The sequence below is a fragment of the Aspergillus flavus genome, chromosome 5 (assembly GCF_009017415.1).
Source record: "Aspergillus flavus chromosome 5, complete sequence".
Classification (NCBI taxonomy): Eukaryota; Fungi; Ascomycota; class Eurotiomycetes; order Eurotiales; family Aspergillaceae; genus Aspergillus; species Aspergillus flavus.
In genome coordinates this window covers 4,246,881-4,272,964 of record NC_092408.1, presented here as the reverse complement: position 1 = coordinate 4,272,964, position 26,084 = coordinate 4,246,881, and the positions used below count along the sequence as shown (strand labels likewise).

Here is a 26,084-nt window from a genome sequence, read left to right as displayed (position 1 = left end):
CTAACTATAAGCAACTGTTATTCAATTTGCATCCTTGGAGAGAAGAACTTTGTCCGAAAGTAGTTCTAAATACGTCAGATAGTAAATTATTTAAAATCCGAAAACATCCAAAAGAATTCCAATGAGCTATCTTCACGACGGTGAAGTAATGCTCAAGAATAAGATGCTGATGATATGCCCCTATATCGTGGTTATGGTCTTCAACAGCCCAGCTTCGCCCGCGGTTACATGTCCGACTCAGAATCTGAACCTGTTCATGAGCTGCACCTGGGGCACTGGAGTCAGCGCCTGTGGTTGATGATATCCTTCAGCTATTAGGGGCTGCCCATATGTATTCTGCAGACTTGGCCCCGGGAAAACATAGTGTGGCTGCTGCAGTTGCTGAGGATACAAGCGATTAGCAGGCGACGGGCTAGTAGCAAGTTTATACGCAGCCTGGGCTTGTGGAGGCACAAAAGATGGCTGGGACGGATACTGGTTGACCCATCCTGGATACGCTAGGGGCTTAGCCGGCTGTGCCGATGCCGGAGCAGCGGCCCTAGATGCATTTACAGCCTTTTGTGACTGAAGGTCATCAGCCCGGGTACTGTTAAGATATGCTGCCTCTTGATCTGTCATGCCCCTAGTCTCGAGAAGGTACTTTTCAAACCCTGTACCAGCTTTAACCACAGTCTTCAAATGGCGGCCGTTGAGATCGCATGGGTTTCCACCGTTTTTAATACCACGGGTCCTCTCGTTGTGAGCAAGAGCAGAGGCGATGAGAAATGCATTCCTGATTTTCTTCCATTCCACCTGCCTTTGCCGTTCTCGCTTTTCGTCAAATGCTTTTTGGCAAAGGCGAGAATACCCTCACGGTCTATCGATAAGGGCTTCCGTCCACCACCGTGTTCTTCCCGTATGGTCGCCAACCGATCAAGCCTGACTTCCCATATTTTCTCGCTTTGGTCTAGGTCAAGGTACGGGTAGTACAGACGGATGTAAATCCGGAACTTGAATGCTTCGTCCATGGTCCCCACCCGGTTTGTGGTGAAAAACAGAATTCCGGAGTAGTAGTCCAGGACGCGGAGGAAAACTGCAGATGAGTTAGCATGATACAAATAAGAGACAACAACAGAGTATGCAAACCTAATAACAGGGCATTACGACTCAAATCAGATGATACTCGTTCGGAACGGAATACATCTGCCTCATCAAGCAACAGAATATAATCCCACAATTGTGCTACTCGAAACATTTCCTTCAAAGACTTTTATACTGCTGCAGGATCTAACCCTAGATCACCACAAGTGGTGAGAAGCAGGGGTTTCTGGAAGTGACTGGCGATCGTTTCCGCAGTCGATGTTTTGCCAACACCAGGAACCCCATGGAGTAGAATAACTAGACCCCTGCCTTTATTCTGGACGATATCTTGACTGATCGTGGCGATACCTCTGGTTTCGTTGATCTCTTTTCATATGAAATGGGATTCGCCTAGTGCTCGAAGTATGGCTTCATGATTCCGGTTGATGATCAGATTGTTGAACATGTCTCTGTCCTCCTCGGTCCGCCGAAGATTTTTAACATCCAATGCGACGAATCTTCGATCCTGGAGTGAATAGCCAAAGAGCCTACTAGGCAACAGATGCAGGTCTTCTTCTCATGGTGAGTACTCGAAAGAGTCGCTACTCATCATACCAGACAGAAAAGGATCATGATAGCAACAGTATTCTCTCTTGGTGAAGTGTGGAATATTATCTTCAATCCGAGACAAGAGACATCCGTTGTTTGAAACTCTTTGAGCTCCTGCCCCTCTGTCCAATACCACACCGCTAGGCAATCCACAGTGCCTTGATTCATACGTCCCCGGTGATATCTTGTCGATGGCAGCTTGCGAACAGGCTTAAAGTCTGGATGAGCCTTGAATGGTTCTTCGAAATCGATCACCACATTGCCAGACACAAAAACAAAGTTCGTTTCATTTTGCTCTGGGACGAACGCCCATCCAGTATGGGCCAAGAGCTTTGAATCACGAGTTTGCATGAATCCTCGCCCAACTTCGTTTTCGTCTTCCATAACCCTCTTCACGTTTCTTGAAAACCGAATTTGGTACACTTTGAGAGAAGTCACGCTGACCCTTTCTTCATATCGCTCGATAAAAAACCACTCTTTCACGCAGACATACGATGTACTGTCGTAGTCAATGCAGTATGCCTTAACCCAAAACTGCTTTTTAGCTTCATATCGTGTGTACACCCACCATAGTCTCTCATCTGGTCTTCTGCTTTTCCTGAGCTTGTCGTAATCCAGCCCGCCAGGGTTACTCTTGGCTTCCGAGTAGTATATGGTTTCTCCTGGAGTGAACAAATGCCAAAACTCATCAAAGCTAACATTGAAGCTGTCGGTGGCACTCGTGTTCTTCTGGCAACATACTAGCGATGACCTTCGGCTAGGCCAGGCTTGGGCTCATAGAAACAATTAGTAACTTCAACCCAGATCTAATGTCTGCAACTGGCTTACCAAACCATGTCTGAATTATTTTAGATGTTATCTAGTTTGTTCTAATTACGGAGCGCTATTTTGTCATCTTATTGTTATAAATATTACGATAGCAATACTATCAAATTTATATATCTGCGACTGGTAAGAGACTAATAGTATATACTATATCTACGGCAGTATATATGAATAGTCTGAATACATGTCTGAATCATACTCAGATAGCTTTTCAAAACTACAATCCTTTCCCATCATACCAGTGCTTTCCTCTCTTTCACAATTTGCAGATGATTATGGTTCAGTCGAACAGACCTCAACTTCTGGCTGTTGACAGTCAATATGAAGGTTTGCCAAGTGGCCGGGAGGATGAAGCTATGTTGAATCCCCATCCGGTGCGATACCAATATAAAAGACACCACGACCAAAAGTAGAGTTTAGTTCATGATAGATCTTGTTTCTTGTTGTCTGTGGTGTCTACCAGGCATAGATACACTGTGTTACGATCATTGAACTCAGAGGTAATACTTGTTTCACTAGAAAAACAATTCTTCTAGTAATAGATGCACCTGATGCTAATATCAAGGACTGGTCCCACAACACAAAAGGCCAGTATCATACCGTCTTTCGCTAAGGCGTTCCATACGATTGAGTAGGATCCAATGCCGAGAACAAGAGAAAGAAAGTGTAAGGGCAAATATGCAAGAGAGCATCTGCAACGAGCGAGCGCATGGGTTGTTCCGCAAAAGTGCACACAGAAGGGGGAGCTGTGGTTGAGAGTCAACATCCTGCGCGAAAGGTACTGCCCAAAAATGTCAAGTTGCGAAGGGACATACAATGTGAATGATTCCTCGGCATGGTTCCGAGCTCAAAGATAGTGATTTGTCTAATCTCCGCCAGGATAGCCCGGGAGGGGCTGCCATCTACTAGTTCGGCTCGGCGAGGCTGTCGGAACAACGTCCATGGGCAAATTATTGGATGGCGGTCGTGGAAAGAGCTGCAGTGGAATATAGAGCACATTCACCGCCCCCTTCAACATACGACCATGCCTGACAGTCTTTCACTCTTTCACAGTACTGTCCGCAGGCTGTGGCGTTGAGTAATCCATACTTGAAAGTGATGGGCGCCCCATCGAATGAGGCAAACTCGTTATAGTCAGCTTCGAGAGACAATCAGTTGCTGTCGCCAAAGTCCAAGACCCGAAAATGGCTGCCAGATGAAGAAGCGGAATTGTCAATAACATTATCAAAACAGGTGGTTTGGGGGACAGGTTGGGGAAGATGCAAGGAGAGAAAAAGCCGGATTGGTCGGAAGAGAAAACGGTCGACAACTATGTAGGTCAATATCAAATATATTCCCAGTTGCAATAGCGGCCCACTGTTAGCTACGGCGTTGGAGAGGTAATCAAACGACAATAGTGCTAAATGAACGGAGATTAGTTACTGAATGCAGCTCTTTTACCGTACGGTACTTGTTGGGGTCAAAAGTCTCAGATCCAAGGGTCTACTTTGTACTAATGGCACTAAATGCTGGAGTTGATGTTTCACTTCCATTTACCCTAGGGACTTAAGCGAAAGGATAGTCCTGGGGCTAGCTGGCTTGGCACCCCCCACATAGTTCAGATCCCACTCATCCGTGGGAGATTAAAGTGAGCCTCCTTCCTTTATGAGTTCATCTCATCATCTTTTAACTACTCCTGGCCCCATCACATAACTCGCCACTGAACAGGAATTACAAACGGATACATTCCTCCCATATTACCGAAAATACTCCGGTTCATCTCCATATACACGCCAAAAGCAAAAGAAATGGATCCTGATCCATTCGGACGACTTCCGTGGTTTGTCCTGCAAAGGATCCTATCAAACCTTCCCGGTCTACCTGCGCTGCATAGCCTCTACAAGGCGTCGCCGGAAGTGGCGGGACTTTTGCACCAGAACAACGACCTATTTGCCCGCATCGTAGATGCGATTATCGACAACCCAGTCCACGAAAGGGGCTGGGGCCACATGTCCAGGATACCTTACGGCTCATTATCCTTATTTGGACCCGAACGCAGGAACCGGAGACAGATATCCTTGGCATTTTGCATTATGCCCGTGAACGTCCCCGTGAATGGCCTCCTATGCTTAAGACAATATCCCCGCTAACACCCTCGGCTGTTCTTTGTCGGCTTCTTCGCCTGATAGTTCGACTGCGATGTCTCATTCACGCATATTTTCATTCTAGAATTGCAAGGTGCCTCCGGCTCCAGGTAGAGCATTTACCCCGAAAGGCTAGATATCACAGTACATGTTCGGGCGTTGATCGCAGCCGACGCCCCCAGGGTATTCCATACACTCCTGTTGATATAGGCCCACCGACATGGGTTGAGAAGCAACGTTTGCTCGGTAGTTTCTTATGTATTGTTCTTTTTACGAGCTGCGCAAGGCACATATTGAATGTCCCTTGGTAACAGAAGACAATGAGACTACCTGCGCCTTGCTGGACAACAACGTGGAAGGGTTCTGGGGGAAAGTCCTTTGGAAAAGCAATATCGAAGGCCAGGAGGAGCAGATAGCAACTCTTCTTCACTGGCTGCATCACCAGGCAGGCGGACGTGAAAATGTATACCCCTGGTTGATATCTAGCAAGGTTTCAACGGATTACAGCAATTGTTGCCAGTCCTATACAACTGTGATAGACTCGCAAATGGACGGATTAGAGATCATGGACAACAGCCTAAATACGGGACGATCATCCAGGGGCATGATGTGCTTATCGCTATCTAATCGCCATCCTCGCTCGCCCCTTAAAGGTCTGGATAGCTCGGTCTTTCGCCCATACGGCCTTGTATTTTGGGATTGTGTCAGAATGGATGGTTTAGGCTTTCCAGAAGGGGTGGGTGCTCCGCACCGAATGTGGTTCGCGTTATCCTCTATATTCACCGACGAGGATTGGACGGAACTGCTGAGACGGCAGTCTAATATTGTCGCAGCTACCTAATTGTAGGATTCGGAAATATGATATATTGTGTATGTTCCTTATTTTCCATGGCGCGCCCCCAGACGATGGGTCGAAAATTACAGATGTGTCTTGGGCTACTTTCACCGTCATGTACCTATTCAAGGACCAGATAATGTAGAAGATTTGATGTCATTATTAACACTAAGCGCAAAAGTAAGACAGTTTTATCCCCAAGACGATGAGCTTTATTAGAAGTACAGCCCTAGGAATTAGACACAGAGGTGATCGTTTATATTTATAATGAAACAGGATATAAAGCTATCTCTGCTCAATCGCTCTTTTCAACAGGGTCAATCTTAAAGTACAACATGGGCTCTCCATCCTGGCCAAATACCGTGATCGAGGAAACCGTCAGATGGGCCTTGTGCTGGGTCAACAACCAACCAATGCCGCGACCATTCGGACAGTATAGTAGCGCATAGTACTCGTCAGAGCCTGGCCGGAACGTTCTCCCATCCGTGTTCATTGGTGTATACTTATCCCAGTCTTTGAAGTCATCGGTCTCTCCAAGGGCTTGCCGCATGATACTCAATGATTGCTCGTTGGCGACTACACTTTGAAAGATATGCCGCAGAACCCCGGGAGAACCCTTTGTATAATCCTGCCAGAGGAGAAAAACCACATCGGACCACTGCCTCAGGGGCACAATATCTTCCAAGGGCTTATCTGGGGCCTCAGTCGCCGGGCTGGAAACATCGTCCACAACGATCATGCCCGCATCCAAATTGAACAGGCTTTTATAATAGCCTCCAGTTGCCTAAAAGTACTCAATTAGCGTTAAGGGTATTCAGGAATCCGAAGGCCGCCTACCTCATATATCCTCCCGTCAACCGTTACCGGGTATGATTGGGAAATGAGCATTCTCTCGTTTTTGTCTGGGTCAATGTTGAGCTCCGGGAGCATAGGCTCAAGAACTTCTTGAGCCAGTGAGTCAGTTGTCTTTCTTTTCTTGCTCAAGTCCCAGCGATATCTAACCAAGTCCCCATATTCTGTCCATTTGCTGATGGGTACAGGGACGGCGTGATTTGCAGCTTCCTGGTCACCATCCATCGCACAATGCAAGCGCTGCCCTCTACTCCTGAATGAATCCAGTCAGTCTCTCGAGAAACTAGTTTGTGCGGTGCCCGCTGGACACGCGAGTGGCGATGACCCCGTCCATGCGTATGCAGCCCTTTCGCTGGGAAGGCCAAAAAGAGGAGGACTGCTAAGATGAAAAGTAGGAATGTCTTAGCACGCTAAAGACTAGCCGCAGGTGTCATCCTGCCACTGGAGGTTCGTTGCGCCATAAAGGATAGAGGGGATAAAGATCCCTGCAGGAACGTTAATGATATTGAACTTGAAGGAGAGCATGCAAAGAGGATGGAGAGCAAGCAGGACACATAACACACACCAGCGCCAGGATTGAGTTATGTAGGTGCCCACAAGAATGTTGGAAAGGAAATTAAGGAGGTCTGTTTGAGCTAGGTGGTAAATAGAACGGATGCTCCGAGAGGACCTCTCATACTTGTTAACCTATTCTAACACCGGCCGAGCACCTTGCACAAATTCGAACGTCCGACCTGCTAGATTGGGTTTTCGTGAGGGTCCACGGAGAAGGTGCGCTCCGCAACCTGCCCGGTGGTCGTAAGTGCTAATCCCATCCTTGGTGAATACTACTTCTGTAGTGGTCTATCTCTAAGCGAAATGAAGTCCAGGACGGGTTTTACAATTGGTGTGAATGGATCCAGAGGGAAGATAGGACTGGGCATTCGGATCACTTTCCCTCGGCTCTACAGTGAACAAGAAGCCGTGGGTCATGAATTGAATTCTATGAGCCTAGGTATTGACGGTGGGAATAGAGAAAAATCGGGATATGCTAGCGTAGGGGTCGAGATTCTTGAGCCAATGATATCGAGACCGAGTGAAAGCCCTGCAACGTACTGTTTCTACTCCGTAGTCCCGCCTGAGACGCTGGGCCAACTAAGTATTAGGTCTCAATAGTTTGTAGCGACGAACCATCGGTTAGCCTGACGCTATTGTTCGGACCGTCTCTTAGCGCATGTAACGTGGGCCGTTCAACGGGTAAATCCGAAAATCGCCCTCAATTTCATGCCCGGGCGAAAAGTGAAGGAGCTCTTGGCGTCCCAATAACACATAGGCTGCTGTTTGGCGTGTATCGTTCTCGCAGGCTCCACCCTGTGGCCTATGCAACATTGCTGTTGTCCACCTAGGATATCTAATATTGCGAGGATGCATCCAATCTTGTTGGGGTGGGGTCTTCTCAGGAGGCAATTCATTATGTGCGATTGTGTGGGCATATGGATCTCGGTTAGGACGGCCAAGTCTCTTCTGCCGATGGTCTCATGAAAGGTATTTAAGGTTGCAACGACATATCATCGTTCTCTCTTGATTGAAATACCGTGCTTCAGTCTCACCAGACGCAATGTTTGTGTGGTCGATCTTGCTGACCTTGCTTCTGGCAGGTACCAGCCATGGAAAAGCCGTATTTACTCATTTCATGGTATGTTATGGCCTGGAGGAGAAGAACGAGCTGCTCAGGACGTGCTGAATTGAATGTTAGGTCGGCAATACTGGAAACTATATAGGAAGTGATTTCCATGATGATATCACCAAGGCCAAGGAAGCTCACATTGATGCCTTTGCCCTGAATATGGCGAATGCCGACCCCGTCAATGACGCGGTAGTGTCAATATTCTTTCAGGAGGCCGAAAGGCTTGGGTTCCAGTTATTCTTTTCCTTCGACTATGCAGGCAATGGGCCCTAGCCTATTAGTGACGTGATCAATATGATCAACAACTACGGCGGGAAGGCCTCCTACTACCACTACGAAGGCAAGCCTTTGGTGTCAACCTTTGAAGGCCCTGCAAATTCAGATGATTGGCTCATCATCAAGCAGTCCACAGGATGTTTCTTTGTGCCAGACTGGTCGTCGTTGGGAGCCAAGCCAGCAGTGGAGCTAGGCACGGCGGACGGTCTGTTCAACTGGGCCGCTTGGCCATGGGGAGGTCAAGAAATGAACACTTACGTCGACGCCTCGTACACGGAATATCTTGATGAGCTTCCTTAGATGATGCCGGCTTCACCATGGTTCTATACAAACCTTCCCGGATATAAGAAGAATTGGCTGTGGCGGTGAGTCGTATCTCTTCTGGAGTCTCTGTGCCCTTCCTTGCCGAAAGCTAACGAAGGAATTGCTCTAGAGGAGACAACTTGTGGTATGACAGGTGGCAGGAAATCTGGTATCTCAAGCCACCGTTTGTTCAAATTATCTCCTGGAACGACTATGGCGAGTCTCACTATATCGGACCACTACGAGACTATGCCATGGAGGCCTTCGACATTGGCCGAGCTCCCTATAACTATGTCACTGACATGCCTCATGATGGCTGGCGGCTCTTTCTTCCTTTTTTGATCGACACCTATAAGTATGGAAAAGCCACAATCGATAAGGAGGGCTTGACTGTGTGGCATTGACCGCAACCTGCGTCCGCTTGTAGCTCAGGAGGAACCTCTGGTAACACTGCGAGCCAGCTTCAAATTGAGTTTCATCCAACAGAGATCGTACAGGACCACATCTTCTTCTCTGCTCTCCTTAGTGCTCCGGCAACCGTTACGGTCAGTGTTGGTGGAGTATCCCAACAAGCCAGCTGGACTTGGCAACCGGACGGAGGTGTCGGTATCTACCATGGCAGTGTTCCTTTCGGTTCTAGCCTGGGAGACGTCGTCGTCACGTTATCGCGCTCTGGAAAGCAGATAGCCCAGGTCCACGGCAGCTCCATATCCACGAATTGCGTCAAGGGGCTGACGAATTGGAATGCCTGGGTCGGCAGCGCCAGTGCTAGTGAAAGTGTCAATGCGAAGCCGGAAACGAATCTTTTCAATCAGAAATGTATAAATGGCACCGGAGCCAACAACTTTGCTGGTCTATGTGAGTTCGGTTGCAAATATGGCTACTGTCCTCTCGGTGCCTGTTACTGCCAGCTTCAAGGGGAGCCTCGAGAAACACCCAATGCGACCGGACCCATGGGCTATCCTCAAGCAGGACTCGATGCCAGCTATAGCGGTCTCTGCGCGTTTGACTGCCCTCATGGATTCTGCCCCGACACCGCATGCAGCACCGTCTCTGCACCGTTGTCCACGCCCACTGTCTCACCCTTTTTACCTCCAGCATGCATCGGCGGTACAGGGGAAGGTAATCTCGCCGGTCTTTGTGACTTCGCGTGTAATTTGGGGTTCTGTCCTATCAATGCGTGTACATGTACTGCCCAAGGTGCTCTTCACACGCTTCCTGAAGCAACAGATAAGGTTGGTGAAGCGGGTCCAGGAATGGATGAAACTGTCTATGGACCCCTTTGCGAGTTCACCTGCAAGTATGAATACTGTCCCGAAGGCGCATGTGCCGTCTCTACGTCTGGTGGAGAGGGTGACGACAAGGGCTCCGGTGATGTCTATGTAGATCCAGGCATTTTCCTGAAACCTTCCCCTGTTGTCGGATGTATTCCGCCTTGTACTCTGATAATGCCAGACCTGCTCCTGAATAACCCAACGACAATCTATTTATCTCCGGTGGCTACGTCCATTACCTTGGGAACCACCACTATCAAGACCCTTTACCCCAGCCCCAGTATGACCAAGCCCTATGCCCCAATGTCTTTAGCCTGACCAATTGCTGATTATTCTGCGAGTAGTTACTACCACGGCTATGAGCTATTTTAATATGCCTGTCGGCCCCGGTCAAACGAGACCCTTCTCCTTCTATCTGACTCCCAGCTATTCTCCGGAGCCCGTCACATTGGAGGCGGACGGTACTTCCACCACAATCTTCCTACCTCCAGTCTCTGTCCAGTCAATTACACCAGGTGGTGGGGTCACGCAGACACCCACGTCTCTTGGAACAACCGAATACTACACAAATGGCCAGACATATACCTATTCTGAGGCACAATTCCCGTCTCTCTCAGATCTCGCGACTTCTACAATCACGACCACGACACTCCCTGTCCAGACCTCACCGGCTACCTCCGCTACCTCAACGACGGTTGTTCCAGTATGGGTCCAGGCTGGAGGCTTCTATTGGTCTCCGGTACCCCAGCCTACCTCGAAACCGGAGGATATACCCGTGCCCCCACTGCCCTCGTTTCCTCCGATCCCCAAAGCACCACGCTTCAAACTCTTCGATTTGTTCTCAATCGACTGCCCCCCAAACCGATTCCTTCCAACAACCACTTTTACCAGCCACGCCCCGTTCCCCTCCTGTACAGATATCAATAGCCCCGGCTGCGGACATCGCTGTACCTCGAACTGCGGTAGCAGTTCCAGCGAGGAGAGCACCGCGCAGACAGCCACCAACTACTGGGTCACTTGCTCTGACACCAGCTGCTCCACCACAAAGACGGCCACTTTTACCGGATGCTCAGTGACTAACTCGGCCACGACAACGGGCAAGTATTGTCCGACGGGTGTCAAGATCGATCCCAATGGCGACTAGGGGGCTAATGGTTATCCCCACGAACGACCTCTATCATCACTACCAGTATCTCGGAGATTGCCGTCGTCGGGGGCGATCCATATACGGTAACGGGAGGAACCATCAATGTCGATGGCACGACTATCCGGGTGCCCAACGTGGATGGCAACGAGCAGGTTAGCACGACAATAGACAATGTGCCTATGGTCATCATCCCAGGCTATTCAGGCACGGTTGCCGTGCCAGTATTCCCAACGGCCAAGCCAACCTCCGACTCAGGATCCCACTCCACTACCTCCTCGACGACCACGTCTACCACTACTACTACCACCAGCTCGGCAAAGCCAGCGCCTACCTCTGCGGATGGTTGTGATCTGATGAAGAAACAAGGTGTATGCTGGAATAAGTGTGACCCTATTACCGGCAAGGCGGTGGGCGGTGGGTGGAAAAAGGGCGATCCATGGTGTTGGCTTGAACATGACGGAGTAGGTGCCTTTTGCAACCATCAGACAGACTGCCCAACCACATTCCAATGTCAGCCAAGTATTTGGGCGCAGGGTGGATGTACAATACCAGAGCCGGATTATGGTGGTTGCGCCATAATGGATGGTATACAGGGAGTATGTTGGAGCAAATGCAACCCAGAGACCTCTCAGCCCGTCAAGGAAGAGTGGAAAGCAGGAGATCCATGGTGCTGGCTTAAGACCGACCAGGCAGGGGCTTTCTGCAATAACGACAAAGATTGTCCAGCAGATCTGGAGTGTCAGCCAAGTAGTTGGGCCAAGGGAGGATGTTCGGCTAGCACGCCAATTGCCGCTCAGCTACTTTCGTTTCATACTAACGGGGCATCTGCTGGGCCTCTTGGCCTTGGGCCTGGCTTATACTAAGCCGATATTGACACTACTATAATAGAAATGATCTAGAACTTGTACAAAAAGAATATGACGGAATGCTCAGACTTACTCGTTTGCAATATGTATCAGGGATAGGACCTAGGCAGCATCGACGAAGTCGACTACTTCAGTTGTATGTAGCCAGTGATATGGACTGCTCTTCCCTTAAATCCATACATATTATTGATGGATAATCGCTCAGCAATCAGTAGCCCCTCTTCATTATCAGTACTCGCTCCGGTAATGCGGATCAAGATTGACCGACTTTACCGAATCATCGTCTCCCCTGGTTATTTCATACAAATACCATAGCTATGTCCCTGCTATGAGTTACATTTACTTCTGTTTTGGCATCTCGCAGTTTGAACGGACCTGACCGGGGCAGAGATAAAACTCTGTATCCCATAGTTACTTCCTTATCAGCGATGCAACTGTCATCCTGAGAATATCGCATCGAAATATTATCCCGATTATTAATCCACCAGCGAAAAGGCACTTCTAGAAAAGTAAAGGTGCAATGGGGCAATACCAGATACTGCCATGTTTCTCAAAGCAAATTGTTTTGCATCGTATAGAGATCATCGGAGCTTCGTGTCTTACTTTTAGGTTTTGGCCTTTTCTCTGTTCTTAACTATATAGCAGTACGCCAACTCAAAGGCTCGCCTTCATTGCTATAGTTACGGTATCCAAAATATCGGTGGTCAGCGAAATCATTCCCATTATGTCCATTGCTTCCAGTCAATGAAGCAAATGCTTTTATAGGAAACTAAGCACTTTATGACTATCGGCATCCTTACCTTGGACCAGATGGTATGCCGAGTAGCAACATAAGTACTATATGTCCTCCAAGAGCGATTGATGGTTAAGCCAACTGCTGGTATCCTGATACTTCGTCTCAGTCTCATTAGGTCACCTATATCCTTTCTGAGGGACTTGTTCATGACGCGTAGATATTGTGCAGATATCTTCTTGAGTATTCGGTGCTTCGCCGTCAGAAGGGCAGGTGCAGTGTATATTGCAGATGTAAACGATAAAAGCGGACTAAACTATTGGAGCCTGTTGCCACGTCACGTATCGGAGAAAGTCAATCTAGCGCAAGGCATATGGCATTGCGGATATCTCAAGGATACGGGCCAGGACATCAAGTGGGAGTCGAGTCTTAAGAACAGCGTATGTCAATATATCCCGAAATTCTGTCATCAAGGGCTCTTGTACCTAGAAACTAGCCTCACTACTGCTTTATTACCACTGATCTCCGCATATGAAAGTGGTGTTCGGCTAAATATATCCTTCGACTGTATATCTGCATTATTCTTGAGCAGGAGTCTTACCACTGCCTCATGGCCATTCTCCGCTGCCCAGGCAAGTGGTGTTCGGCCAAATATATCATCTGTCGACTCTACATCTGCCTTGTTCTCGAGCAGAAGTCTTACCACTGCCTCATGGCCATTCTTTGCCGCCTCGCAAAGTGGTGTTCGCCTATACTTATTATCCCTTGACTCTATATCTGCCTTGTTCTCGAGAAGGAGTGTCACCGCCGCCTCATGACCCTTTATAGCCGCCCAGAAAAGTGGTGTTCGGCTAAATATATCCTTCGACTCTATATCTGCCTTATTCTCAAGCAGAAGTCTCACCACTGCCTTATGGCAATTCTCCACCGCCCAGAAAAGTGGTGTTCGGCTAAGTCTATCCATCGACTCTATATCTGCCTTGTTCTCGAGCAGAAGTCTCACCACCGCCTCATGACCATTCTCTGCTGCCCGGGAAAGTGGTGTTTGGCCGTTTTCATCTATCGACTCTATATCTGCATTATTCTCAAGCAGGTGTCTCACTATCGCTTCATTGCCCTTTCTGGCAGCTGAAATGAGCAGTTTGGTTTGAATCCTGTCGATAGGCAGATGATGATTCTGGGATCCTTTCTTCTTCACGATATTCCATACCCCATTATTCCCACTGCAGATAGCATATTCGAACGGCGTCCCTCCGATATCATCTTCCAAGTCAATTTCAGCTCCAGCTTTGAGTAACAGACCGACTGCCTCCACTTGACCGTTCAGGATAGCCCATGAAAGAGGTGTCCTATTATGCCTGTCTCGCAAATCAACCTGGGCCATCTTCCACCAGGTTCTGTAGGATCTTTTTATCAAGAGCTCCATGACAGCAGTATGGCCGTTTCCAGACGCCCAAGATAGTGCCGAACGGCCATATACCTCGTCCTTAGCGTCAAAATCAGTTTTCTTCATAATCCAGTGTTGCACTACCGGTACTAGTCCAAAATAGGCTCCAATCATAAGACTGTTGAAGCCAGTCGGGAATTCTGTGCCCAATGACGCCCAATAAACTTGGAACCAAGCTGGACAGCAATCTTCAATCAGATCGCAGAGTGTCACAAGGGATTGTTTCATATTGTCAGTCTTATCATTCGCTTTCAAAAAATGAGTGGCCCAAGATTTGGTAGAGTAGTCTAGAAAGATATAGGTGTTGGTAAGCTCGCCTATGTCTATTCCCCGAGGCAAGGTCTTCCGAAAATCGGAGAGCAGCAGGTACTGGATACAGATTGTTGCAATAATGTGATGAGACTCTTGCAATGTTAATGAATGCTTCCATGTGGGGCTTGGAATGCTGTCAACGTTCCCTTTTGGGGTATCTCCGAATAGGAATCGCCAGGCAGCGTGATGAAGCACGGGAAGTTTGCTGTCGGATGTATTCCCTTGGAGGGGGGGCTTATTCTTTTCAATCAAAAACTCTCTCGCCGTTTGATGAAGGAGGTAAATTCTACCTTCTACAACGGTAATAAACAGTCCGCAGAGGTCCCGGATATTTTCACGAATACGGTCTTCTGATCTGAGTTCAAGCTCCCGATATGACTGGTGTTTTCCACTTAAGATTAAAGCGAGGTTCATTTCTTGGAGCGTTAAGGGCCGTGTCGCACCGACCACGATATGAAGTAATTTTCTGGCCTTTTGGCAGTCTTCGCTTCGAGATAAGATTCGTTCATAGGCATCGTCCACGGTCTTGGGGAGGTCAGACGTAGCGTCGAGTATTCTTGTTTTATCGATATCCTTAATACTCTCAATTAGATTAAGAGTAAGGTAGACCCAGAGATATGTGGTGTTGGGAACACGTGTGACGCTCTTGAGTAGGATAGACTCTTCCTCTTCCGTGAGCTTTAGTCGGGCGCCAATTGTTTCAACCCTTGCTTTGATGAAAGTTTTGATCTCACGAGAGATATCCTCCATTTCTTCAGTACCTTCCCCGCTGAGATGAATCAATGATTGCCCTTCCATCTGCATAGGCTGAAATCCTTGCCTGATGTCACCATAGAGGCGACTAGTAATAAGAAACTTTAGATTGAAATTATGCCGACTTTCATCAGTGTAAAGCCTTTCGAGTGCTACAGTGAGTTGGGACCGTCCATCCGGTTCGCATTCATCGAAGGCGTCTAGCAGACAAATGATCTCTGTAGTATCCGTTTGCTTCGCAGCGCTGATGAGGACGTTCCAAAGACTACCAAAAGAATCAACAATCCTTTCGTCCATCTCAAATTGTTCAAGAATATGCGCAGTAAGCAGATCGCGATTCTGGTAAAAGAGCTGGTGAAGAATGCAGCATAAGGCCTTTACGATGCTCCTTTGATCCTCGAAGTCGTCCTTAAAGAAGAAATATCCGACTATTCGACCAGCGTGACTTGTGAGAACAGAATCTGCCAAATACTTTGCCAACACAGATTTTCCACATCCGGGATCTGCAGTGACCCAGAGCATCTGCGACGTCTGGGTCTCTTGCCAGGCTCTGAAAGTTGGATGAGTAACAAACCAGTCACACGTCCCTCGTACTCGAACAGGGTTTCGATCTTTCTGATCTCGATATTTGGATACATTCAGTCTCTTCAGGACATCCATCTGTCGTGATTGAAGAGGACGCTCATTCTGGGTATTCTGAGGGAAGTTCACAGGCCCATGAAAGGTGGATCCGGAGAATTGGTTGCCATTTCCTGTATTGTTGTTCTGGGTACTCATATGGGAGTTGAACATATCCCCGCTGCCGTGGTCGTTGGTGAATGACATCCTGAGTGTGATACAGTGTGATGCAGTCGAGATGCTACACTTGCAGATCTCTATCAGGCTCTCATCCAATTTTAATATCGATCAGGAGCCGAGTAAATGCCTTTGAAGACATATGTTGCTTGCTAAGCACCAGTGACGTTGGCGAGCGGGCTGTGAAAAGGCTCAAGGAGGCCAGCTAGCGTGGACACTCGGGCTACGGGTAATTAAAGCGGAGAGAGAGAAAAGAAAGAAGGATGGATAAATGGAAAAGAAAGTACACCATGCATGGGTCTACTTGCTATGTCAGCAGCAGCAGCACCTTTCTATTTATTTCCTAGTGTCGCCGGTGATCGATGCGGCATGTGACCAGTCAGATTTCGGGTAGCTGGCTTCGGAAAGGCGAGGCCTCCAATAATATTCAATCATTTTGTTGCGCAGGTAATATATGCCCGTTATGGCTGTAATACGGAGTAAACCGTGCATAAAAGATCGTGCGGCTGACTTCCTATACACAATGATTCTCGTATCCCCCGTTTCTCCGCAATCTACATCACCCATTCTGTTTGGCAGTAAACATTGAGGATTCTTAAGTTACCCCTTCTATCTCCTTCAAAGGCTGGGGCACGTGTAGTTTTCGAGGACTAAGAAGGTAGATTAGTGGGTATTAGTGGGATGACTTTTTGAACTAAAGACGACGCTATCCTGAATGTTTTAATTAGAAGTGCACTTAACTAATTCATGATACCACTGCTGAATCAGTAGTTCTACGGATCATTATTTTTACAACGTTGCCGTGTCTAAGAAAGAAAGATACAGTAAAGTAAAGCGCCACATATAGTGCCAGATAGGATATTGCTTGTCATCTGCCTAGGTATCCTTAGATGCGGTCGGAGGGTGGCCGAAATACACAGGCCCAGCAAAGCTACCGAGGAATTGATTGCCATTTCCTGTGTTGTTGTTCTGAGCGTTCCCAGTAGCATTGAACTGCTGTCCAGACCCGTAGCTATTAAATGTGAAACTGGGTGCCTCACTGCGCTTTGCCTCTTTGTTTGATTGCATATGAATTCTTGCGCCAGTTCTATTGCTGCTGCTGATAGGAACAACCGTTAAGAGTACCTTAGCATATGCAGATGCACTCAGTGCTGAATAACCTTGCCAGTCCTTCTGCTTGTGTGAATCACAGTAGTCACAAATACCGCGGATCACCAAGCAAGGTAGCTGGTTCATGAGACCAGCAGCTTCCATCTCAAAGCAGAGAGTTCCCAGCTTTTGAGCAAGGTAGTCCCGTGTTTTAGCGTCTTTTATTACCTGATTACCAGATGCAATCAAGCCATAATGAATTTGAGGCTCGTGAGACTTTCGTGGAATACGTGTCACAACCTGGCTCTGGTCGCAGTTCGAGCAATCCAGACAGTGCTTTGGATGTTGATATGTCGCATTGAACAGCAAGTCTCTATCAGGGGGCGAGAAATGTTCTCCCATGTACCGATTACTGTCCAGGGTATTTGTGATAGTGGCATAAATCTCAGAACCTTCAATCATGTGATTGCTGCGCATCTGAGAGACGGCAGTCAACAGTACCTGAGGGGGGCTGTTGAGCGAACCGGTATGTTGAAAGCACCCATCAGACAATGCCTTGCCGTAATCATACTGTATCACACCACCTGAGGAGCCGGACGGCATGCTAACCACTACATCCCCAAGGCGAATATCAACACTTTCCCTGGGTACACCCCCACCAATCCCCACCATCAAACCAACTTTGATAGACGAGAATGTTGACAGCATTTGGGAGAGAACTGTGGCTGCAGATGTGGTTCCATACACTCCAGAGGGCAAACAGACAAGGACAATATTATGGCCGCTCATTTCTCCAAAAAAATAGGAGTTCTGGTCCGCTTGTGGCTGGGGAAGGGATTCATGCGTCTTCTCAAGCATCGCCTTGGCAGCCGCCATCTCCAGCGGTAACGCGCAAATCCAGGCAATCGTATAGTCATCATGAGAGGGTTTTGTAATTCCCATTTTCGATCACAGTTTCAAGGAAGGGATTAGAGCTGCGTGTGCAAGTAATATTATAGAAAGTTGTATCTTTTGCTAAAGCAAAGCACACATCTTGAGAGTGATTGGGATTTGAGGTGGGGCTCAGTGTACACATCATCTTCTCTGTAGGATCAGCGCAAGGCTAGCGGAGGACGAAGCCTTGGCTAGCCACAGGGCATAAATAGCGAATCATATTTTCTGTGGCCATTCTAGCCTTGCAACCCAACTTACGACTTGACTGCTTTTTTTTATATATGAAATAAGTTGTGGTTCCGAGTTGCAGCTAATGGCCGAGCCAAAATCGATAAGCCACGACGTATTGAAGCCTTTCCTTTATTAAAGACATAATTACTATTACAGCTTGAGGCAGTTCTACGGATATCGAGACGCCTACGCTCTCTGAAGGGCAGCCCCAACTTCATAGCAACTATGATTGTTGTTTCGCTATATATTTTATGTTCCAACGTCGTCCAACGGGAGTCTTATGCAGCACAGAAGACCAACGCCTATATTCTCGTTATTAGACAGCAAGGTAAAACCGTAAAACACTAGGTAGAAGATGTAAAATAAACACAAACAGATTCGGACCACTCATGTATTATTAGGAAGTTGAGAGCAAATGCTAATCTCTAGCATTCACACGTGACCACTGACCACATTAGGGTGGGTATAGTCATGTGACTTTAAATTGAATAGAGTGCCTGAGGGCTCCAATAGTGGCTGCCTGATTTAATTTCATATGGAGTCTCCGAGGAGAAAGCTTGTTTAGTCCAGTGACGCGTTCCTGATAATTTCCACCGGGTCCACAACCAAGCGAACAAAATCGGAAACCCGGATGCGCAGGATAATTAATACCTTGTTGTCAATTGTGCTGGTTTTCCACCAAAGATCCCCCTGTCTGATTCTCGATGACTTCCCACACTCCACGCGAAACCGACCGGCTACTAGGAAACGATGACGATTCTAGTACTCCACTACAGAAGTATTGTCGCCACAGGCTTATCAGCCATCTCACCTCGGACATTAATCCTAACCATGGGGACCTTATTCTGCTGTTTTGCTACGTGATCACTGGGCTACTCGACAGCTCCGCCGTCTTTGTCTGGGGCTCATTCGTGAGCATGCAGACCGGCAACACCGTCTATCTAGGCCTCGGCCTCATGGGAGTCGACGAGAGCACTCGCTGGCTCAGAGCATTAACCTCGATCGCCAGCTTTTGTGTGGGCTCCTTCAGCTTTGCCTCTTTTCACCGACGGTTCTCTCCCCGCAGGCGCTGGGTGCTGTGCCTTTCCTTTACCATCCAGATGCTCTGCGTAGCGGCGGCTGCTACGATTGTGACTACCCATCAAACTTCTAGGGATTCCCCTCTAACCTGGAAAGTGATTGTTCCCTTAATGCTGGTCGCTTTTCAGAGCAGTGGCCAGGCAGTGACGAGCCGTGCCCTGCAGTTCAATGGTCTGACTAGCGTGGTGTTGACGAGTGTGTACTGCGACTTATTCTCCAGTCCGGAGCTTCCTCCTTTGTCGATGTTACATGGAGTGGAAAACAGGCGACGTGGCGGGGCAGTGGTGTGTCTCCTGTTTGGGACGATGCTGGGGGGTTTGTGGGCCAAGAGCCCGGTTGGGCTAATGGGGGCATTTTGGACGGCAGTTTTGTGCAAGGCGTTTATCGCTGTTGCCTGGCTGATTTGGCGGGGGCAATCGACTGAGAACCTGGAGGATGACGAGCTGGACCAATGATAAATAATTTATTAGTTAGCGATATTTAATGCCAAGGGGCTGTCCTATCATATCTGATGCCCCTGACAGCATTCCCACTCAGCCCTACTGTAGGGCTGACACGGGCCCCCCTTGGCTCCACTTCTCCTGCGCAAATTATTATGAAAGCTTTAGCGTTGCCTTGGCTTATAAACTTGGCGTAGGGGAAGTGTAGAAAGAACGAAATTGTTCGATCACCGTCAAGATGAAGCAGATCGGTTATCTTCGAACATTGACGGCGAAGCTGTTATGTGCGGTTTTTTCCTTCGGACTCCTTGGGATGGCTCGAGGTAGGCTACATAGTTGTTCTCTAAAGAGACCTGTTTGACAATATCCAGGGCTGGATGAGGGCCTCATCTCGACCACAGTTGCTCAGCCGTCCTTTATTCATGAGTTCCACCTTGAGGATGCCGACCTCAGTGCATCGGAGAAAGCCAACCGGCTCTCCAACATAACCTCCATGGTTCATATCGGAAGTATTCCTGGAGCAATATTTGCCTTCATTATGTGTGAGCACGTCGGAATACTGTGGACAATGAGGCAGCTGTGTGTTATGTGGGCAGCTGGAGTAATTATTGTTATTACAGCTGCGGGGAGTATTGGTCAGGTCTATGCTGGTCGCTTCATCATGGGGTTAGGGATTGGACAAGCCGGGGTCGTCGTACCCATCTATCTCTCTGAGGTGGCTACACCGACGCTCCGCGGACTCATGGTCGGCACATTTGCTACGTCTGAGTACATGGGAATCATGATAGGAGTTAGCATCCACCTACCACCTGCGACGGAGACCACGGTGACTAACGTGATCACTCTAGTATTTCTCAAGCTGGGGAACGACCATGCACATCTCCAACAACAGCTCAAAGCAATGGATAATCCCACAGTCTGTCCAGATAATGGTTGCTGGCATTCTTCTGCTTTCATCATTTTCCTGTGAGGAGAGTCCCCGATATCTATGCAAAGCCGGACGCTTTGCCGAGGGTACCCGGGCTTTAAGTCGGTTGTGGAATTTACCAATACACGACCCACGCATTCAGAGGGAATTCGAAGGTATTCTTAATCAACTGGGAGACACACCAGCAGGGACAAGCATCCAGTGCTTGGGGAGGGCTCTAAAGCAACTTGTCACAGACAAATCTAACCCATCGAGATTGGCATTTTTAGCGATCACTCAGCTCCTAAGCCAGTGGTCCGGTGCCACTTCCGTTACCAGTGAGTGTTAAGTCCCGAGAGTTAGAAATGAACAATAACCAACGATCATGCAGCTTATGCCCCGAAGCTCTTCTCACTTCTCGGGGAGACAGGCCAGTCCCAGAAGCTCCTGTGCACCGCCATTTTAGGCGCCGTCAAGTTTGTCGCATCGCTTATCTGCACGGTATTTCTGATTGATTACACAGGGCGGAAACGCCCTCTGATTACAGGAATCATCATTCAATTTATCGCTATGCTTTACATTGCCATCTATCTAACTGTGGCACTGCCATCCACCCATCCCATCCACTCAAAAGCAGAGCACGATGCAGTCATTGTTGCCATCATCTGTCTCTATCTCACGGGGGTGGGCTGGGCCCTTGGATGGAACTCGATTCAGTATCTCATAAACGCGGAGATTTTCCCCCTATCCGTAAGGACAGTAGGGTCCAGTGTACTCATGTGCTTCCATTTCGCCAATCGATATGGCTTATCTAAGGTACAGTTCTTCAACATCGGAACCGCATCTAGATGGCTGACGAAAGCTTAGGCTGTTCCGTCCATGTTGCTAGAGGATGGACTGCGGCCGGAGGGAACATTCTGGCTCTTTGCGGCGGTTACAATACTGGGCTTATTGTGGGTTTCGATGCGACTCCCTGAAACCGCTAGGCGGAATCTTGAAGAGGCGAACATATTGATCTCATGAACGGCAGACCATGGCTCCTGCATTGCTTCTTATATACCACGAATGATATGTTAGATACCAAGGTAACAGATCATATTTTGGGAGAGAAGATAAACTAGATTCAATAGCGCTCAAGAAACCTATTAGGAGCGTGGGAATTGTAGTTGACAAGATTCCGAACAAAAAGGCACAAAGCCAAATGAGTGACCAAGCGAACGAATTGAAGAAAAACCGAAAGTCATAAGCTCCCACAAATTGACCAATTTCTTTTGCCCATTAAGCCAAATCACACTTCACAAGAGGCACAAGGAGGTCTCAAACTATTCTCAAGGACTGTAAGCATCACTCAGTAATGACAGAGCCTCTTTTTCATAACCTCAAGACTTTGCACCGGAATGGCAGCCCTGCTTTTCTCACTCACCATGCTTCTAGTAATCCTTTTCCTTCTCATGCTCCTTCTCATGCTCTTCCTTCTTGGGCCACTTGGGCCATTGGGGCCATCCTGGCTTCTCTTCATGCTCCTTCTTCTCCTCCTTTCCATACTCCTCCTTCTCATACTCCTTTTCATGCTTTTCTTTTCCCCATTTCTCCTTCTCTTCCTTCTCGTGCTTTTGTCTTTCAATCTCCTCCCTCTGTCTTTCTATCTCGTCCTTTTCGAACCCCTTGTGCTCCTTCTCTTCCTTCTCATGCTTCGCCCTTTCTCTCTCTCTCTGCTCCTCTTGTCTGTGTCTCTCTTCTGCCTCTTCCTTCTCGTGCTTTTGTCTTTCCTTTTCTGCCTTCTCCTTCTCATACTTCTCCTTCTCTAGCCTCTCTCGTTCCTTCTTTTCCTTGTGTGCCTTCTCTTTCTCCCAATTTTCCTTTCCATGTCCCTCCTTTTCCTTCTCTCCCTCTTCATGCTTTTCTTTCTCCCACTTCTCTTTCTCATCCTTCTCATACTTCTCATGCTTCTCTTTTTCATATTTCTCCTTCTCATCATTCTCATGTTTCTCCCTTTCTTTTTCTTCCTCCTCCTTCCTCCACTTCTCCTTCTCATGATCCTCCTTTTCATGGCCCTCCTTCTCATGTCCCTCTTTCTCATGTTCATCCTTCTCCCACCATCCCCCATCTCCACGTCGATATTTCTCTTTCTTCTCCTTCTTCTCCTCTTCCTCTTCCTCAAACTTAGGCCAGTACTTCTCATCGGGATAGAGAAGTTTCTCGACATCCTTCACATTCCAGCCATCAACACCCTCAAACGCTTTTTGCAGCTTCTCGCGCTCCTCCTTGGGGAAGCGGTCATGGAACTCCTTGATCTGCTTGGGGCTGAGAGGCCAGAAGGCGGTGACCTTTTTCTCGAGGTCGAATTCCCGGAGGACGCCATCTTCGCCGAGATGGACTTTGCCCTTGTGGTCCGAGGGGAGCTGGCAGACTTCGTACTCGGGTTCTTTGCCTCCGAGGTCCTATCGTAGAGTTAGATAGCCATATAATATATAATTAAGTAGGGGAAGGAGTAACTTACAGTAGGAGCCGCAATAGCACCACCAAGGAGAAGGAGAATCAGGGAGGCGGGAAGCTTCATCTTGGGGACAATCCGGAGGGATTGATCGGAGTTGCTTCTTGGGGGGTGTTAGAGAGGCTGAGGATGAGGATGAGGATGGGGATGTTGTTGTTGGAAGTAGACTCAGTTTGAGGGGCAAGAAGAGGGCTATTTATCTTCGAGCTCGAGTGTATGTGTTCTGGCCTTGTCAGGGAGCTGCTGGATAGCTCGTAGAGCTCCGGTGTCTCGATTACGCGTTCGAGGGTAGCTATTTTCGCAATGGAGTATCTTGTGATTTGTAGAGGAGAGGTTCCCCTGTACATTGCTGGGTAGCTTTCAGTTCGAACGTGTTGGACATGATGGATGCATGTTGTTGGTCCAGATCGGTATCTTACGCAATGCAGGTCAGTGTTGGCCACCCTTCGGGGAATATATTCATTTTCGGAGCTAAGCTGTCTTTCTATTTCTGACAGGGACAGCTCATCTAACATCACATTTTATCGATATTATATGGTGCAGATATAACCTCTAGTATCACAAAGTATCGAACCATACCCCATCCTCAGAACCCAAAGCTCGCCACAGAACAGAAGTTCCCACGCCAAAAGCTCCAATTAGAGACTCTTAACACTCTACTACACACCTCCAAGCTGTATCTGAGAAATATTTACGTAACTAAATCCAGACAATTCTTCCATGAACAGAGGCATGAGCTCCTGGTTGGGTTCTCCGGGGAAACACAGCCCTCGTACAACTAGGAAGTAGGGCATAGGTTCCGGCACGGGAGAGAAACAATCCGATTGGTAAGGGGGGTATTCCTTGTCCATGTACGCGGATTCTCGGGCTTGGCTGGAGACTGGTTCATGAATGCCGTGATCTTCCTGATATTCCACGAACACGATGACGCATTCAGTCGGAACTGGGTGAATCTTAAAGTGGGTTCATGAGTTGTGAATTTGGTCTTACTTGATGAAGGCTGTGCTGGTAATTGGTCTGGATTGTTCCGGGATATGTCCGAGACGTCGAACTCGGAACTTGGAGTTGTACGTAGATCTCGCAGGAACAAGGGGGGTTCTTCCCTGGTACAGGGTATCCTATTTGAAAATACATTACGTGGATATGGGAGATGTGTATGTACATGTCCAAAGTACAATATTCGTAGCCAGGTTCATTCAGAGCTCAGTAGTCCGGTCGGAGTGTGGAAAATACATCGCCTACTCGTCGATAGGTGCAACAGCGGCTCTCGGTCGTCTGAGCTCCCGCGCAAGAGCTATTTGATGCTCTGTCGCCTCATCTATCACGTATCTCTGACCAATTTTCGCAAGGAGTTCCTCCAGGCTCGTCTGATCCTCCTCTATCCATGGCAGAGGCCCCCCTTCCTCCCACTTGATCCTGAGCCAGGCGCCATAATCATAGGATAATTCCTGCGCATAAGAGTCACTAAAGGTCAGGTAGCTTTCTTCATGCATACCGATGATGATTTCGGTCTCGCGCTCGAATGGGATGGTATTTCCCCGCCAATACTCAGAACGTCCGTATCGGAAGTGCCGGAGGTGCCGCAGTTCATGGAAAGATTGGAAATAATGGTGCCAGCGTGTGTCGTATGTTGCGTAGCCTCTTCCCACCAAATTAGGATGGGTGGTGTAACTATCCTCACCCAGGTAGGTCCTTTCTTTATTGGAAGGTGCTACTGCCCAGAGGATGGTGCAGTCGTCGAGGTAGAGTTCTGTGAGAGTGCCGCGGTGACTGAGGATCCAGTCTAGCTGGGAGTCGTGGACGAAAGCATACTTTCCAAGTGCCAGAGTCCTGAGTCGCGGGAAATGTACACCACGGAGATCCAACTTGGGTAGTAGCCAAAATAGACATTAGAGTAAATGGTGAGGTGTTCTAAAATCTGGAGAGCGGGCTTCAGCCAGAAGGATGGTAGTGTCGAAAAGAAAGTGTGCATGTCATCGTGCTATTTCCAGCAGATTAGCTTATAGTAGTTAGCGTTGAGAAGTAAGTACGAACGTGTAAGGTAGTTTCTGGGTCTCCCCAATTGTGCGGGTTAGTGATGTTCAGACGGAGCGAACGCAAATTTTGTAGGACCTTCTCAATCTTCTCCACCTCGTCCTGATTGCTTTCATTCACATTCAGCAGCTCTCGAAATGCGAGTTCCTGTGGCACTTGAGGCAGTGTTGTGATCGCCGACAGGAACTCTTTGATTGCGGCTGAGCGGATTCCAAGCGTGTAAGGAACGTCTAAAACTCCATCAACACCGCCAGGAGACTCGGGGTAGAAGCCAAGTACAATGCTCCGGAGTCGTGGAAGTTCCTTAAGACGAGGAAACAGCCTTACCAATCTGCGAAATGTCTTCTCCCTAGGCCCCTCCCAGATCCCATAGTTGTATACACGATAGCCATCATACTGGGTGCAGATGTTAGTTTCCGCTCCTAAAACATAAAAAAGGGCAACTGACTTCAAATGCACTGAGGTCGAGATACACTTTCGTCACTAAATGTAGACAATCACGGTCTTCATTTTCAAGAAAGTCAGTAAATTTGTCGCAGCTCTCCTCTTTTGCGTAAACAGTAATGGATTCAAAATGGCGTTCTTTGACGATTTCGCCTAGGGATCGGCGGCATACCTGCCGTAGCGTCTTGAGTGACTCCGGCTCTGCAAAGCGGATGATCTTGTGGAGAATCTCGGTGGGAAGTGATGTGAGGCTCTGCATTGTGAAGTGTATGCCGTGCAGCAGCCTATTTAGTACTGATTTGGCACTAAAGCGTTAGCATGAATCTAGCGAGGAACCAGTTGCCAGAGGGGCAGAATTTAGTGGCTGCGGGTCAGAGTGGATCTGAGGTACTCGGTCTCCCTGCAAAAGGTTGAGAGCTTAAGGATCACGTGGGAACTGTAAAGAGATTAATCTTGATGCCTTACTCCCAAGGTGTCAGCACCCCGATAAGATAACGCCGGCAAAACATCGGTCCGATCGACATTTTCAACAGCGATGAAAGTGAAAAGCCGACAGC

At 48.2% G+C, this 26,084-nt stretch overlaps 10 protein-coding genes across 10 annotated transcripts; 4 read left to right on the top strand and 6 right to left on the bottom strand.

The window, feature by feature from the left end:
• Positions 1 to 237: 237 nt before the first annotated feature.
• Positions 238 to 2,019, bottom strand: F9C07_9256 (uncharacterized protein; the record flags this gene model as incomplete). Its single annotated transcript, XM_071511883.1, has 3 exons — positions 238 to 824; positions 848 to 1,072; positions 1,839 to 2,019. 3 exons carry the CDS (start codon positions 2,017 to 2,019, stop codon positions 238 to 240), a joined length of 993 nt encoding a protein of 330 aa, XP_071364683.1.
• A 2,728-nt stretch (positions 2,020 to 4,747) lies between these two features.
• Positions 4,748 to 5,602, top strand: F9C07_1720569 (uncharacterized protein). The gene has a single exon (XM_071508339.1). The coding sequence runs from the start codon at positions 4,873 to 4,875 to the stop codon at positions 5,455 to 5,457; it is 585 nt and encodes a 194-aa protein (XP_071364682.1). The 5' UTR covers positions 4,748 to 4,872; the 3' UTR covers positions 5,458 to 5,602.
• Positions 5,602 to 6,844, bottom strand: F9C07_1720487 (uncharacterized protein). Its single transcript, XM_041286631.2, has 2 exons — positions 6,289 to 6,844; positions 5,602 to 6,235 (listed from the first exon to the last, which is right to left on the bottom strand). Exons 1-2 carry the CDS (start codon positions 6,526 to 6,528, stop codon positions 5,747 to 5,749), a joined length of 729 nt encoding a protein of 242 aa, XP_041148398.1. The 5' UTR covers positions 6,529 to 6,844; the 3' UTR covers positions 5,602 to 5,746.
• Positions 6,845 to 8,263: 1,419 nt separating this feature from the next.
• F9C07_2234925 (putative alpha-1,3-glucanase) lies at positions 8,264 to 11,832 on the top strand (the record flags this gene model as incomplete). Its single annotated transcript, XM_041293469.2, has 5 exons — positions 8,264 to 8,514; positions 8,679 to 8,903; positions 8,976 to 10,102; positions 10,167 to 10,923; positions 11,013 to 11,832. 5 exons carry the CDS (start codon positions 8,264 to 8,266, stop codon positions 11,830 to 11,832), a joined length of 3,180 nt encoding a protein of 1,059 aa, XP_041148396.2.
• A 1,205-nt stretch (positions 11,833 to 13,037) lies between these two features.
• F9C07_2071928 (putative ankyrin repeat-containing protein) lies at positions 13,038 to 15,905 on the bottom strand (the record flags this gene model as incomplete). Its single annotated transcript, XM_041286630.2, has 1 exon — positions 13,038 to 15,905. The coding sequence occupies one exon, from the start codon at positions 15,903 to 15,905 to the stop codon at positions 13,038 to 13,040; it is 2,868 nt and encodes a 955-aa protein (XP_041148395.2).
• A 360-nt stretch (positions 15,906 to 16,265) lies between these two features.
• Positions 16,266 to 18,161, bottom strand: F9C07_2166428 (Pfs domain protein). The gene has a single exon (XM_041286629.2). It carries the CDS (start codon positions 17,904 to 17,906, stop codon positions 16,752 to 16,754), a length of 1,155 nt encoding a protein of 384 aa, XP_041148394.1. The 5' UTR covers positions 17,907 to 18,161; the 3' UTR covers positions 16,266 to 16,751.
• Positions 18,162 to 18,832: 671 nt separating this feature from the next.
• F9C07_2234922 (uncharacterized protein) lies at positions 18,833 to 19,663 on the top strand (the record flags this gene model as incomplete). Its single annotated transcript, XM_041286636.1, has 1 exon — positions 18,833 to 19,663. The coding sequence occupies one exon, from the start codon at positions 18,833 to 18,835 to the stop codon at positions 19,661 to 19,663; it is 831 nt and encodes a 276-aa protein (XP_041148393.1).
• Positions 19,664 to 19,748: 85 nt separating this feature from the next.
• Positions 19,749 to 21,744, top strand: F9C07_1720266 (general substrate transporter). The gene is made up of 5 exons (XM_071508338.1): positions 19,749 to 19,971; positions 20,020 to 20,438; positions 20,497 to 20,893; positions 20,947 to 21,371; positions 21,423 to 21,744. The coding sequence occupies exons 1-5, from the start codon at positions 19,887 to 19,889 to the stop codon at positions 21,576 to 21,578; spliced, it is 1,482 nt and encodes a 493-aa protein (XP_071364681.1). The 5' UTR covers positions 19,749 to 19,886; the 3' UTR covers positions 21,579 to 21,744.
• Positions 21,745 to 21,985: 241 nt separating this feature from the next.
• Positions 21,986 to 23,293, bottom strand: F9C07_2285541 (putative immunoglobulin G-binding protein H precursor; the record flags this gene model as incomplete). Its single annotated transcript, XM_041293476.2, has 2 exons — positions 23,056 to 23,293; positions 21,986 to 22,996 (listed from the first exon to the last, which is right to left on the bottom strand). The coding sequence occupies exons 1-2, from the start codon at positions 23,113 to 23,115 to the stop codon at positions 21,986 to 21,988; spliced, it is 1,071 nt and encodes a 356-aa protein (XP_041148391.1). The 5' UTR covers positions 23,116 to 23,293.
• Positions 23,294 to 23,411: 118 nt separating this feature from the next.
• Positions 23,412 to 25,786, bottom strand: F9C07_2260064 (uncharacterized protein; the record flags this gene model as incomplete). The annotated part of the gene is made up of 4 exons (XM_041293475.2): positions 23,412 to 24,799; positions 24,862 to 25,030; positions 25,084 to 25,479; positions 25,532 to 25,786. 4 exons carry the CDS (start codon positions 25,784 to 25,786, stop codon positions 24,288 to 24,290), a joined length of 1,332 nt encoding a protein of 443 aa, XP_041148390.1. The 3' UTR covers positions 23,412 to 24,287.
• Between the last annotated feature and the right edge of the window lie 298 nt (positions 25,787 to 26,084).